Here is a 14477-nt window from a genome sequence, read left to right as displayed (position 1 = left end):
AGAAAACACCCTGTTATGGAAAAGTTTATACGTTGATAACTTCCGGAAGCATTTTTTTCATACATATTTATGATTATCTGTGCATTCAACAATAGCGAAGAATATGCAATTGGAGTGATTGCTCTACAGACGCAGAGAAGAAAGCGAAGTAAAACTTATTGCAACGAGCGAAAAAAAAAGATATCAATCGTTATTTCAATTCCATATTTCCATATTGCTATAGCCATCCAACTGTTAACACGTTCGTCGCCCAAAGCGACTTTTTTGAGTTTCTTGCGGAGCCCAACTTGCGGATAAATTATTAAATGAAAATCAAACATAGTTTGTAGACAACTTTTACACGATCTAGCAATATTTAATTTATCTTGAAGATGAATTGACAACAATAATACATTCCAAAGTCATATTATATGGGTTTTGAACTTTGTCTGGTATATTGATCGAAAGCAGCATGAACGAATTTTGAAAAGCCTGCATTCAGGCACTTTCGTTACTGTCAACAATTTCAGGTGATTATCACGAACGTTAAGTTGATCTTCATCGCTTGCAGTGAATTTTTATTGAAAACGTGTTTGATTTTTAAATTTAGAGAAAAATAAAGGACCAGGAATACGGAAACGCAACATTAGTTTTCGTTGAGTGTTGACCGTTGTGCGGTGTTGAGCGGTTGAACGACGTTGAGCGTTCCGTTTCCATTTCCGCTTCTTTTTTCATTTTTGGAAGTATTGCGGGAATGAGAATTGAACTCTCAACCTTTAGCGTGAGAGGTAGGGTCCGTTTCCGTTTCCGTTACTGATTTCTATGCTCTTTTACTACCGCCATTTTGCTCTAACACGATCTTAGTTCCTAAATCATTCTTTGTCTGACTCCACTTCACTAACTCCATTTTCGGTCTTCCAGGGCCCTTTTTAATGAACCGAAAGCCACCATCTTCTTTTCCAAAATGGCATCGGAATATGATATTAGACTTCTGCTGTTGAAGCCCTTTCATCCAATACCCATATCGTTGGGGTTTTATATCATTACTGGTCATTTAGAGCCAGGATCAATAAACCGGAAACCAAAACAAGATTATGTTCGTTTTCCGCTCGTGTGTTATTGTCACCCATTGCCACTACAATTGGGGGTGTATGCCATTTCCGGCTAATCGGGAGTAGATTCATAAAACATAGCAAGAGTTATACTATACATTCCATTGCCGAAGTCACCAAAAACAAGAATATTTTGTGATGAATGGTCATCTTTTACCATTAATCGATTTCACTCTCAATAAGTTGACGTTGAATTTTATGCTGTGATTTTCACTAACACGCGATTATCTTCAATTTCGACGTTACGAATATCATGGCGAAAACGAAGATGCAAACAAAAAATAAACTTCATGGCAAGCTGATGTTATTGTTCATTCCACTGGTGTTCGTTGATAGTGTTGTTCCATATTTATCGACTCTCGCTTGAGCAGTAGATTATCAATACAAGGCAGGCTGAAATTCGCCGTATTCATGAACGTGAATATTTTCGGCACTGGTCATGAAAGCTGTTCGAAATTGGTGGAAAATTATTGTGTACACATAGAAATTCTCGTTTTTATAAAATGGTCCTTGTAGTATTTTTCAGCCAAAAAGGTCGCATCAAAAACGTCACTTTGCTAGGTAGGGGAGGTGGGGGTAAAACGGACATGTAAAAAAGAACTTCAATTATATCTTTGGAAACTCATTTTTTCCAAAACTTTCTTGCAATTCAATATACTGTTTTTCTACCTAATTGGCCAAATATTTTACAAAAAAGTGTTTTCAATGTTTTTTTAATGAAATTAAAACATACCAAAACGTGCAACATTTTCTTCGATGCGGGTAATATGGACATATAGTGGGGGTAATATGGACAGGTTTGTAATATATGGAGCGTAGAGGTTTATCGATCGTGAGAGGAATGATTTTATTCAACCAAGATCTGAACTCATCACGAATGACCGTTGAATGATGAAAAAATCGAATTAATCCACCTAGAAGTGATATCGTGCTTTTCAGCAGTATAAACGGACAGACTATTTTGCTTTTGGTTCCAGTCAGCTTCTAAACAGTCCACATTTGGCGATTTGATTTCCATTCATAGACGCAGGGCATTCCTTAGGAATATATTAAACAAACTTTTCACAGTCCATCTCACTCCCACTGGTAACTGTCCGTTTTACCCCACCAGTACAATTATTTCAATAATTTAAATTTTTTTAAATTTCCTCTCAAAAATGAATTTACTTTTCCGTACGCACCTAATATCGCTTCTCTGTTAACTTACAAACCGAAATATAACCGTCAGCGAATTGAATTTTGATATTAAACCACTCAAAATGCTTAATATCGAAGCAACTAAAATTACATCCACACGTGGAATCATGTATGTTTTTCGGTTTGTGTTTCCCTTTTTTACTTTTGATCAGTATTCATTGCCATAGAGTGGCTTAAATATTATAGAATAACATGTAGAAAGTGTTCTCATTAACAGAAATCTGAAATTCAAAATGTAACTATACAAATCAACCACCTGTCCATATTGCCCCCACTGTCCGTATAATCCGCGGTTCTCCTACTTAAAAACTTGAGAGTTTTTGTTTTTTTTTGTTTTGTGTGAGAAAATGGAGACATTGGGACCAATAACGTCTGTTTTGCGAAAGTACCTATTGTGAGGATGCTTTTAGTGGAAAACGTGTAACGAATGGTTTCAACGCTTCAGAGGTGATGATTTTAGTATCGAAGACAAGGAGCTTCTCGGAGAGGTGAAAACGTTTGAAGAATCAGTGTTTGAGACACTTCTTGATAGAGATTCAAGCTAAACGCAACAGGAACTAGCCAAATTATTAGGCGTAACCCGACAGGTAATTTCATATCGTTTGCGACCATTAGGGGTGAGTCACTTGCAAATTGAAGCCGAAATTTTCCGTTGCCATTAACCAAAATCAACGGCCAAGCCACAAATCCGCGATACAAAGCTCATGTTGTATATTTTGTGGGATCACCACGGCGTGGAACATTTCTACTTCTCTCGACTAACGAAGTTCATTGTTCTTTTAACTTTGTTAATATGTAACCGTACAGTCTGATTAGAAACGCTAGACATTTTGTCTATTGGGAATGGTACACAAATTATATCACACACAAAGGGGGAAGGAGTTTGAAAGTAAGTGAAAAGCAATATATCATGTTTGCCCTATGAATTTTACACCAATGAAGCGTCATTCCTTTTTTATTATTAACTTTGCTGAATCTTTTGCCTGCACTCTTTCATTTATTTTCCTCAAAATTAAACGTTATTTCCCGGCCTTAAGAAAGGCCATTTGGACTCCATCGTCGCCGCCGCCAGCTAGCTGGATGACTGCCAAATCGTAATTGCCGCAAAAATTGAAACCGCAAAACGGACAATGCATATCTTTCCTTCTCTCAATGCAAGGTGACATGTGCGAAATCGACTGTCAAATCAAGATAGAAGCATCAAACGAATATTTCATTACACAAAATAGTTCCACTGAGCGGGTACAGTAGCAATATGCCCAAATTAACTCTCAGCTTCATGGTGTCAACTGATCGCTGTCTGGAGAGAAACTAAATTTGTACCATCATACAAATGCCATACAAATGAAACACAAATTTCTGCATTACTCGAAAATTAATCAAGCAAACGAAACCAAATATGGCATGTGGAGGTTTAAGGGTGCAATAAATGTTTCTATGGTGGTTAGACATTCCTCCCCCTCTCTAAGGGGGGCTGCCATACAAATGAAACACAAATTCCAGCATTACTCGAAAATTAATCAAGCAAAACATGTTTCCGGATGCAATAAATGTTTCTATGGTGTATAGACACTCCTCCCCCCTCTCTAAAGGGGGGCTGCCACACAAATGAAAAACAAATTTCTGCATTACTCGAAAATAAATCAAGCAAGCCAAACCAAATTTGGCATGTGGAGGTTTTGTGATGCAATAAATGTTACTATGGTGGTTAGACACTTCTCCCTTTATCAAAAGGGGGGGGGGAGAAGGGGGTGTGGGCGGGACGAAGTTTGCCGGGTCAGCTAGTAGTAAATAAATTAGGATTTCGTGTTTTAGCCGCGATAAAAAACACTTTTAAGATATGCATGAAACAGTTTCAAATCAATACTGTATTGAACACTCATATTGTGGAAAAATTATGAAAAAGATCATTTAAGTGATTGTTTACAAAAGTTTACAAAACTTCTAAATATCGTTAAAATTATTCTATTTCATTTCATTCATTTCCACTATGATACTGTGTTCAGTGTTCAGATTCACAGTCGAATCCGCAAGCTTCCACTTATAAACTCTGATCCCTCCCTGGTGAATTCACACGAAATGAGAAAAAACAGTAAAATTAATTTCCGCGAGTGTCAACGTCTCGTAGCCTCTGTATGGTGTCGTATGTCGCGAACAGCAACACCCAAACAAAGAACTGGACCACTCTTCAATCGAAAAATACAACCAAAACCACCGGCAATTGCAAACAACGCGAGCGATACGACCGGACCGGGAAAGCGCGATGTATGAAACATTCTTTCCAAATTCAACTTCGCGATGACAGCTCAGCAGCATCCGTTCGGTGGGACCAATTCTCATATTCATACCCTCCGACGTGGTGCCCGATAGCCACTCATGGGCACACACAATAAAATTTTAAATAAATGTCTAATCCTTCGAAAATCCTTTTCTGGACGATTTCTGTTTTTCCTCGAAGCGCGTGTAGTTGCGAGTTTCCGCGAAATTTGCGGGAGGGTTGCTGCGAGTCAAATTTCGAACACCAAATCCGGTCGAACGGTGTGAGTCTGTTTTTTTCCCCGGAAAGGAAAGCAGGGACAGGCTTTTATCTTTGCGACAAGACTTCAAAATCAGACCGCGCGCGTCTGGACCGGATGTGGCATTTCTCGCATTGACTCACGCTTAGCCCTCACCGTTTGACAGATCATCAGCGGCTCGGCCGGATATCGGCGACCGGGAAGCGGTTACCTGAGAATGTGTTTATTTTTCCGAACCACCACCCAAGTATAGAAAGTTTGTGACAGTCTCACCTCCTGACTCACCTCCACAGACCAGCGTGACGTCTGTCAGTGTGGCTGAGTCGAACAGGTTGGAAAAGGCCGCCGCCAGATTCGACGAGTAGTTGCTCCATTTGAGACAGTACTGCTGCTGATCCATTTTGATTGTTTGGTGTTGGGGTTTCAGCTTGACTTTTTGTGTTCACCCTCTCTCTCTCACTCTCGGGGGAGGTTGCTTGCTGTTGCCGTTTACTGGTGACAGCTCGTTAGATGCGAGGGGCTGTCAGGATCTGGAAAATAAGAGAGAAGGTGTTCGCTAAAGTAATTTGAGCAAATAACGATGTTGCAATGAAAATACACTGAAGGCAATAATTATAAAAAAATAAATCGCATATTATATATCTCGTTCCAAAAACAAGAGCTTCGAACGTGGTGTACCTATAATAATTAGAGATAAAAAATAGCGTTGTTGATCTGCACAGTTATCGAAATGTATAAAATATTCAACCCGAAGCCAGTTTCTGATTTGCCCCACGGCAAGGCCAGACGCGCTGTTTCAATCATACAAATGAGGCCCCAGGAAAGCAATTTTGAATACATTGAGAGTCAGTGCAGACTGCGGTGTTGGAGACCTTGAACGACCTCATCCAATTTATCTACGTTTAGCACCGCCAACTGACTGACTGGGCTACTCCAGAGGAGTGCTATTCAGAGGAGTGCCTTCGATTGGGACAATTATGCAATCGAATCTTAACTCTCGTGATTTTTTTCTTCAAATTTTTCGTATTTCAAAAAATTCTGTAATTCTCTAGGTTGAAGTAAAAAAAACAAAATCCTATACCTCTGAACATTCCTCCCAGAACGGGAAATTAAAGCAGCAAAACTTCGGCTTCGGAGTGGAAACTCGTTATTTGGGATTACGGTGGGAAAGCACCAAATCAGTTCTGCGGATTAATGACTGATTGGAATAGCAGGAGCAGCGGCGGACGAGGCAAACCTAAGACGGAGAGATGAACGTAAACGATGCAGCAGGAGGAAAAAAAACTTTGACGAACTACTGTTCGTCCCCACGGTTTGATCACCACCGACCGCCGGATTAGTGGCCACAAATTGGATTGGAAGAGCAGGAGGAGGAAAAAAAATGTATCCATGTAAGTCGATGCTACGCGGTTAAACGGAAGCAAATATATCAATGTTGAGTGTAGGTATTGTAGATATCTGACCTACTGAACGAGATGTTCTCCAACGAACAATTATGGGGAGATATTTGGAAAAGGAAACCAATTTTATGCCAAGCATGCGGTCATCGGTTTCAACAACATCATAACTACTTCAATGCCTCATATTTGCGTTACCAAGCTAAAAGAGGCGAGGATTTTCTTAGATAATATATCAGTTGAAAGACTGTGAATAAGTTTTGAATATAATGACTTCAAGTCAATTTACAAGTGGTTGTTTTTATGCCCCGAAAACTCCTGTTTGCTTTGGAATGCACCTTGTATATCATCCATCAATTCAAAGCGCAGGTTTCTTACCTTCAAATAGCACCATTGACTCCAAAGCAAACGTGAAAAGCTCCACAAGGGTGAAATCAACTCCCCGCAACAATTCAGCAGTAGCACAATAACCAAGAGCCGCTTAATTGCAACTTTATAGAGCACCCCGCTGTGAAAACGGACCTGAAGACCACGCACAAAACTACTCGCACAAAAAAAATTAATATTTATAAACCATTATGTCTAAAAATATAACTCGTTAAGCTCAGCTGCGTTAAAAAATAGCGAGAAGCGAGGTTTGTGACACCAATATAGCATCGGAAGTGGTGCGACGCAGGATGACGCGTATCGGCGAGAAACGCAGCTTTATCGAGGCCGCCGCCATCATTGTGTCTGTCCAACCGGCGAAACGCATAAAACGCACCGTTTTTTTGTGTTTTTTTTGCTGGTCCGCTCTGTTGGTGCTTCCGGATCAATGGTGTTGCATTGTGCAGATTTTAGCTCCAAGCAGTAAATAAGCAATTGAAAACTCACACGCCACAATTGTGCGGAGGAAGCCTTTGGGAAGCGGATCGGTATGAGTGAAACTGGTTGAGCCATTTATTAATTAGAGTGAAGGTTAATTCAATCGATGCGTTTCTTCGGCCGTTTCTGCTCCACAAACGCACTGTTTGTCGAGGGGGGTTGCGGTTTCACCATTATGTTTGTCCCCTGTCTGCCATCCCGCTACGCTTTTTTATTTGTTGGTGGGATCCAAAAGAGAGGTGAAAAAATGCAATGATCGGAATTACTTTATTTAGTAATTAATTCGCACTGTTAGGTGGTAAATTTTGGATGTGACAATAACGTAGCCCATAAGAGTATGCGAAGGCAGTTTGCTCGAACGAAATCAGATATAATGAGGGTAATATTGAAATTGTTGTTGAAATTGAGTAACACCTTCACAATTTTGTTCGTAGTTACGTTTGTCTTGGAGATAACAGATCTCCTAATTCAGGCATTCATCCTTCAAATCACTTGATTACTGTCGTGTGAGCATGAATGTACGATTATGTATTTATGTTTTTGATCTTTTTTAAGGTCTGCATGAATATCAGCGCATCTTAGAGAAGTAGTTCAAGAAAATAGGAATTACTGTGCACAGTGTTGGGACAGGTAGTGAAAATGGTCAAAAGATTTTTTTGAAATAATTTGTTGATTTTACTATTCAAAGTAGTTTCCCCAACTTCGATACACTTTTTAATGGTCTTATGCTCTAGCTTATTTTGATAAACACCGTTCAAATGACCCTGATGTCATAAAAAAGTACTTCAATATTTGCTTATTTTTTGGTGAAGAAAAAAAGTCACAGAGTGCCAAATCATGTAAATGCGGTAATAGTTTTAGAACATTTACGCGATTTTGGATCAAAAATTAACGATAAGTGACTTGTGGCTCAGCTCATTGTTATCAAGTACTAACTCACCTTACAGAAAACTCTCGTCTTAGATAGATAATCATCGCCATACACATCTGACCCATTCCAGCGCGACGTGACAACGGTTTGACTCACTAAAAACAGTTTTTTCTCGTTTTCATGTATTAATCATACGATTTCCAAATGGTAAACGATTTTAAAGTGAAATTGAGAAAATGTCCTAAAAGAATCTTCAGTTGGAGAATATTTTGCAGTTGAATTCGCTTGTTGCCAACCCAATACTTTTGTGACGTGACAACACCTGTCTTTTTGCGGGTTCCGACTTTTGAACATTAATGTTGTATTTTCAGTTCCGTTTCAAAACATACAAATAAACTTTGTTCTATAATTTGTCAATGAAAGATGAACGTAGATTCCTACGTACTCAGTTTTTCGAAAAACTCGTAAGAACCTGCATTTCGACGGCATGCATTTTGTGACGTGACAACGCGCTCTATGCGAATAAACAGTCTCCACGAAGAGTTGTCACGTCACACAATCAATAGGTTGTATTAAATAAGAATTTCATCGTATTGTAGCAAGCTATATACTATTTTTCATGTTTTTACTACTCTAAATACCTCTCACATTCCTCTGAGATCTGTCCTTCCCCTTCCAAAGGTCCATCCTATCGGGGAATGTGGCCCTAACGTGACCGGTGATCCTGAACCTACCCCTCTTTGTATCTCAGGAACGGTACGTCCTATCGAATTTTCAGTAGAATCAAATGAAAGGTGTCATAACGCTGACAATTTGATAGCAAGATGACTTTTTTTTGGCTCTCTTCATTTTAGCTTTTTTGCGCCATTTTGCGTTTTCATTGCTTCAAAAACAGAGAAGAAATATTTTTGACCTGTATGAAAAATGAGTTCAATGTTCAATTAGATTGTGAAACATTGCGAAACAAGGCAATTGTAAATGCTTATGGTATGTTCATCAAAATTAGCTATATAAATTGAATCTACATGTTACCTATAATACACGGTATGTCTTTATTTGGAAAAAAGCCAGGGTGGTCCTAAACCGACCTTCAGTTTTTATATCGTGATTGTTTAACACGTTCACTCTGGCGCTTGCCATCAATAGCTCACTACAGGGAGACGCATTTGATTTTGCTATCAGATACTTTGTATGCATCCGCGCACATACCTGTGCAAGGGCTTTTATGTTTGCGTGCTAAAGATGACTTTGACTTTGACGTTGACTTCGATCGTTGATTGATCATTGATGTTTGCGTGTGCATTTGTATGTGCACTTTCTTTGTATAACTCCACACACGTCGCTCTAAGGCTGAATTCTTTCCACTCAAACATTATCTCCTTCTCACTTAAACCCTATCTCTCACTATCGAATATTATTCTTTTTTATTTCTCTCGCGCACTCATGGATATATGCCAACATTACCATTCACGATCGTATTGTGGGATTTCATGCAGTTCCCTGTCTTTTATATCCGTTCTTAACGAACCGCAAATCACCAACCTCGATTCCATAATGGCATCGGAATACGATAGCCGACTTCCGCTGATAAGTCCATATCGTATGGGGTTTCCATATTTTTTTAACATTCAATACTTACCATCAACAAACCGGAAGTTGAAATAAGATTACATCTTACAGGGTTTTCCAACTTTAAATTCCGAAAGTAAATTGAAATAAAACACACTTAGAATTCGAATTTCGATGAAACTTTTATTTCAAATTAAAGTTTGGTTTATGCCATTATGTGTGAAATACAACATCATTCAAATGTCCATCTAGGGCTTCCTCGCACAGCTTGATCCGGAACAAGTAATTTTCGATGACTTTTCAGCACATATGGGGCGGTATCTCGGTCATAACTTCACGAACGTTGTATTTCAAATGTTCAAGAGCTTGCGGAGAGTTGGCATAGACACGGTCTTTCGCATAACCCCACAAAAAAAGGCTAGCGGGTTCAAATCGCATGATCTGGACGGCCAATTGGCATCACCAAAACGCGAAATTATGCGTCCCTCAAATTTCGTTCGTAATATGGCCATGTTCGGTCGTGTTGTGTGGCACGTGGCGCCGTCCTGCTGAAACCACATGTCATCCGTATCCATATCTTCAATTTTGGCAAAAAAAATCGGTTAACATGCGGCCATAGCGCTCACTATTCACAGTTACCGTCTCGCCGTCCTCATTTTCAAAGAAATACGGCCCGATGACTCCACCAGACCATAATGCGCACCAAACAGTGACTTTTGGCGGATGCAATGGCCTCTCAACAATCTCGTGTGGATTTTCTGAGCCCCATATACGGAAATTTTGGGTGTTCACATAGCCACCGAGCTCAAAATGTGCCTCATCGCTGAAGAAAATTTGATGCGAAAATTCAGCATTTTGCTGCTGTTGTTCGTTCACCCAATCGACGTATGCCGGACGCATTCCATGGTCACCACGCTCTAATTTTTGTACCAGTTGGACTTTATATGGATGTAGGTGCAAGTCCAAATGCAAAATTCGCCACAATGATGTGTTTGACAAGCCCAATTGTTGAGCACGCCGTGGAATCGAAACATTCGGGTCATCCTCCACACTGGCAGCAACAGCAGCAATATTTTCGGCCGAACGCACATTACGATGATGCACAGGTTTCACAATATCCGCTACGGATCCAGTTTGTTCGAATTTACGCACTACATTAGCGATTGTGTGCTCTGTAGGCCGTCCATGACGACCAAAATCCGTCCGTAATGCTCGAAAAACATTTGCCGGGTTTTCATCATTTTTATAGTATAATTTAACAAAATTAACACGTTGTGCGATGCAAAATACCTGTTCTTCAAATGCTTGTTTCTCATAAATTACAAAATGAAACGTAGGTCTACCTACTGCTCTTCAAACAAGCATTTAATCACCCATTCAATGCTATATAGAAACCTAAAATATTTTAATTATAATTATGTAGTTTTTTAAACTTGTCTTTCTCAAAGGTTGGTGTATAAAAAATAAATTTGTTACAAAAAAATTACGATATAACTAGTGTTTATTCAAATAACATTTTAATTTTTCTCCTAAAACTAGATTTGAAACCATAATAACCTGCATAACCTCATGGAATGGGTCATCTTCCTTCGTTTTCAATCTCTCCGATGCAAGTTTGTCAAGCTTCGCATTGAATTTTACAACTGCTCTTTGTTCCATGTCGAGATTTCCTCGAAAACTTAGAAAACTTTCTTAGAAACATACTCATGTTATTGAAATTTGAATATCTAAACAAAAGAAATTCGGTAGATGATGATTAATATCTCAATATTGAATGTATCAATACATAGATGACATCCCTCGTCGCTAAGACATACAATTTATATCCCAGAACTTGAATGACACGCTGTGTATGTGTGGATTCCCCAAAATGTAACAACTTATTCTGATGTGATGAACATATCGTGTTGTGAAATAGTAATGATAGAGATGAAAATTATTTGTATTATACCACAGGAATTTTATCTATTTTATATATAAAATACATGTGAATAGCTGTTGGATAAATATCCATCTTTATTCGAGGATTGTACTGTTCTGTTTATTGCAACAAAAGAGTTGAATTAAGTCGCGGAACATTTAAAGGAAGTCATCCCTTATTCTCGCTCAGTAATTTAAATAGTAATAAAATGTTAGTAAGACTATATAAATGCTCATATATTCAGCAGACCTAATATTTATCATTAATTTGGAAATCTACTTGAGCCAGTTAAACGAGTTAATGAAATTTAAAAAAAAATAAAATAAATTATAAACAACAAAATGACTTTTGAACAAGAATTCTATCGTAACCCCCTGATAGGAATGACACCAAGGGGTTGCTAAGGTGGTCGCCTTTTTGTAGCCAGCGTAGAAAATCATGAGCAAAGAAATCATAACCTAAAATTAAAAATGAAGCGCTTCGTGCGATTCTACTGCAGTATTTTAATCGCAAATCGCTAAATAAAGCTTCCGGATGGGTATACAAACATTTAAGAACTATCCAACAGAATCATTGTACAAGCCACCGCAAATGCTGAACATATTTGCATAAATATTAACTCCAAACAATAAACAATGCGTGAGTCCTGCGCGAGCCCTAGCTTTCTGCTGTCTAAGCTCAATTTGTATTGGTTGGGATAGGGGTGCCAGGACTCTTTGTTTCACACATTCGTGCGACATTCGACATTCGTGCCTGTGCAACATTTAATTTTCTATTATTATGGTAGACTCGAAGACAGTTTCAAATTGTTAAAATGTCAATGAAAATTATTAGTTGATTCTATTTGAATATATGAAACATGTTATACTGACTCTTACACAACTGTTTTTATATGATTCTTGAAGTATTATATTATTTTCTATAGTACTATAATGTAAAATCTCTTTTTCGCCAGATTTTGTTTTTCAAATTTTTTTACCTGCTTGCTGCTTGTATAGAGTATAGCACATAGAATCAGTGTTGCCACATTTTAATCTGTACTAGAGGGGTTTAAAATCTCTCTTATCTGTACTTCTCTTCCAAAAATATGTACAAAAAATCTGTACCTAAAATATTCGTTATAGATAAAAATCTACTTTATTAGCATGAAAAAAATACTCATTTATTTCCTACAAATACTACATTTATATTTGCAACTCATTCGTTTGTTCGATGATGCTTATAAATACACTCTGTCCAACTTCTATAAGACCAGGTGATGATCTTGCTGCGTTGTGTCATTGTGAATAAACAATGCTTCAATTTATATTCTAGTGTGTATGTATTGGTGACTACCATACACTGCATGATTTTCATATGTGTGTGTACAAGCGCTCAGCGTAAACGAATGTTTTCGTATTTTCAACTATCAAGTTTCTGTCAACTGTCAAGTTTGTGTCCAGTTACAGCTTCCGTTGTTTTAGTTGTTTTGATCAATTAAATCTGGAAAATACCGAAGGGATAAGTCCTCACGGAGAGAAATTTCACCAAGAAAATGTTGGTATCAGATAAACTTCTCGTCGGGTTGGACGATCCCATCAAGTAGGGCTCAATTATTTGGCGAATCCTCAAGGACACGGTAAGAAGGGCAGAGCTCCACGTAAATCGAAGCTCTCTGACCACGATAAGCGTGAGACAGCTAGAACAGGTTCGAATACCTCAAAATCGCATGTGCAAATAAATCAATATTTCAACTACTCAACTGTTCGGGTGACAATTTGTCAAATTTTGGTTAAATATCCTCACATAAAGAGGGCTTAAAAGGTTAAAACTCCTCATCTTACACCATCTCATATCGGAAGAAGTCTGAGTTTTATCAAAGCTCACATGAACCGACAGTGGGACATGATATGTTGTGACAAAGAATGTTTCCAAAAGAAAACATTTTGCTATATACCATAACGAAAAAATCTTCACTGACGAAACAAGTTCAATTTGGATGGTCCTCGTGGTTTCAACGGGTACTGGCATGATTTACGGAAGAAGGAACAGTATTTTTCAAACAGGAATTTTGGTGGAGACTCGTGCATGGTTTGGGCGGGATTCTGTGCAACCTGAAAGCTCAAGATAGCTTTCACATAATTCGAGGATTACATACATGTTCTGGAATCCTCTCTACCACCGTTTTTGCGTGGTTATCGTCACAAAAAATTCACATTCCAGCAAAACAATGCTACTATTCATACCAGCAAGTAAACTAAACAATGGATAAAGGACCAAAAACTTTATTTTTTGGACTGGGCGGCTCGCTCTCCAGACTTGAATCCTGTTGAAAATCTTAGGGGGGAACCTTGTACGCAGAATCTACACTGAGGGAAAGTGATACACCACGATTGAAGAGCTCAATGCCGCAATTTTGGAAAAATAGAAAAAATATCGAGAAATCCGTTCAGCAGAATTTTGTAAACAGTATTCCAACACGAATTTTCAAGGTTATTAGTCAACATGGCAAGGTTACCAATTATTGATATGTAAATCAGTCGATCGTTTTGAATTTTTCATTGATAATACTTATGAATTTTGAAGTGGTCTTATAGAAACTGGACAGCTGAAATTATCATATTTGAGCACAATAAATAAACAAACAACTCTATTGAACGAAATTGACGTTAAATATACTTTGTTCTAAGCATTCAACAATGTATGAATGTATCTTGTTGAAATTCTAACTGTTTGTGTTGCAACGAAATAGAATCAGGGTGGTCTTATAGAAGTTGGACAGAGTGTAGTTTTTCTGAATCTAGATTGCTGCCACCACGATGTTTAAACAAATCTTTTGATCTCAAAAATGCGTTCATCGTATCGTTGCTGAGCTGATTTAGAAACAGCTTATTTTTGTTCTGATTATGCTTACAATTGCTCGACAGTTGTCGAAAAGTGAGGCGTTGTGAGAACGTTACAAACACGGCATCGAAGCGCCAAAAATGCGAGCGATTCGTCAATTATTTTTAGACATCAATTTTTTGTCCACCAATTCTGCCCATGTTCGTTTTCTGAAACTGTGATTTCCTT

The 14477-nt window shown here is 38.3% G+C and overlaps 1 protein-coding gene across 6 annotated transcripts in view; it reads right to left on the bottom strand.

The window, feature by feature from the left end:
- Positions 1–14477, bottom strand: part of LOC129775105 (zinc finger protein chinmo) — a 231114-nt gene that overhangs the window by 79134 nt on the left and 137503 nt on the right. For 5 of the 6 annotated variants that reach the window (XM_055779378.1, XM_055779376.1, XM_055779381.1 and 2 more), the window contains one exon: positions 5078–5334. In XM_055779378.1, the coding sequence (XP_055635353.1) occupies positions 5078–5204 (127 nt within the window). In that variant the 5' untranslated portion in view covers positions 5205–5334. The remainder of the gene's footprint in view (positions 1–5077; positions 5335–14477) is intronic. The other variant, XM_055779380.1, reaches the window with a different exon arrangement.

Source organism: Toxorhynchites rutilus, chromosome 3, assembly GCF_029784135.1.
Source record: "Toxorhynchites rutilus septentrionalis strain SRP chromosome 3, ASM2978413v1, whole genome shotgun sequence".
Taxonomy (NCBI): Eukaryota; Metazoa; Arthropoda; class Insecta; order Diptera; family Culicidae; genus Toxorhynchites; species Toxorhynchites rutilus.
This window is presented reverse-complemented; position numbering and strand designations above follow the sequence as displayed.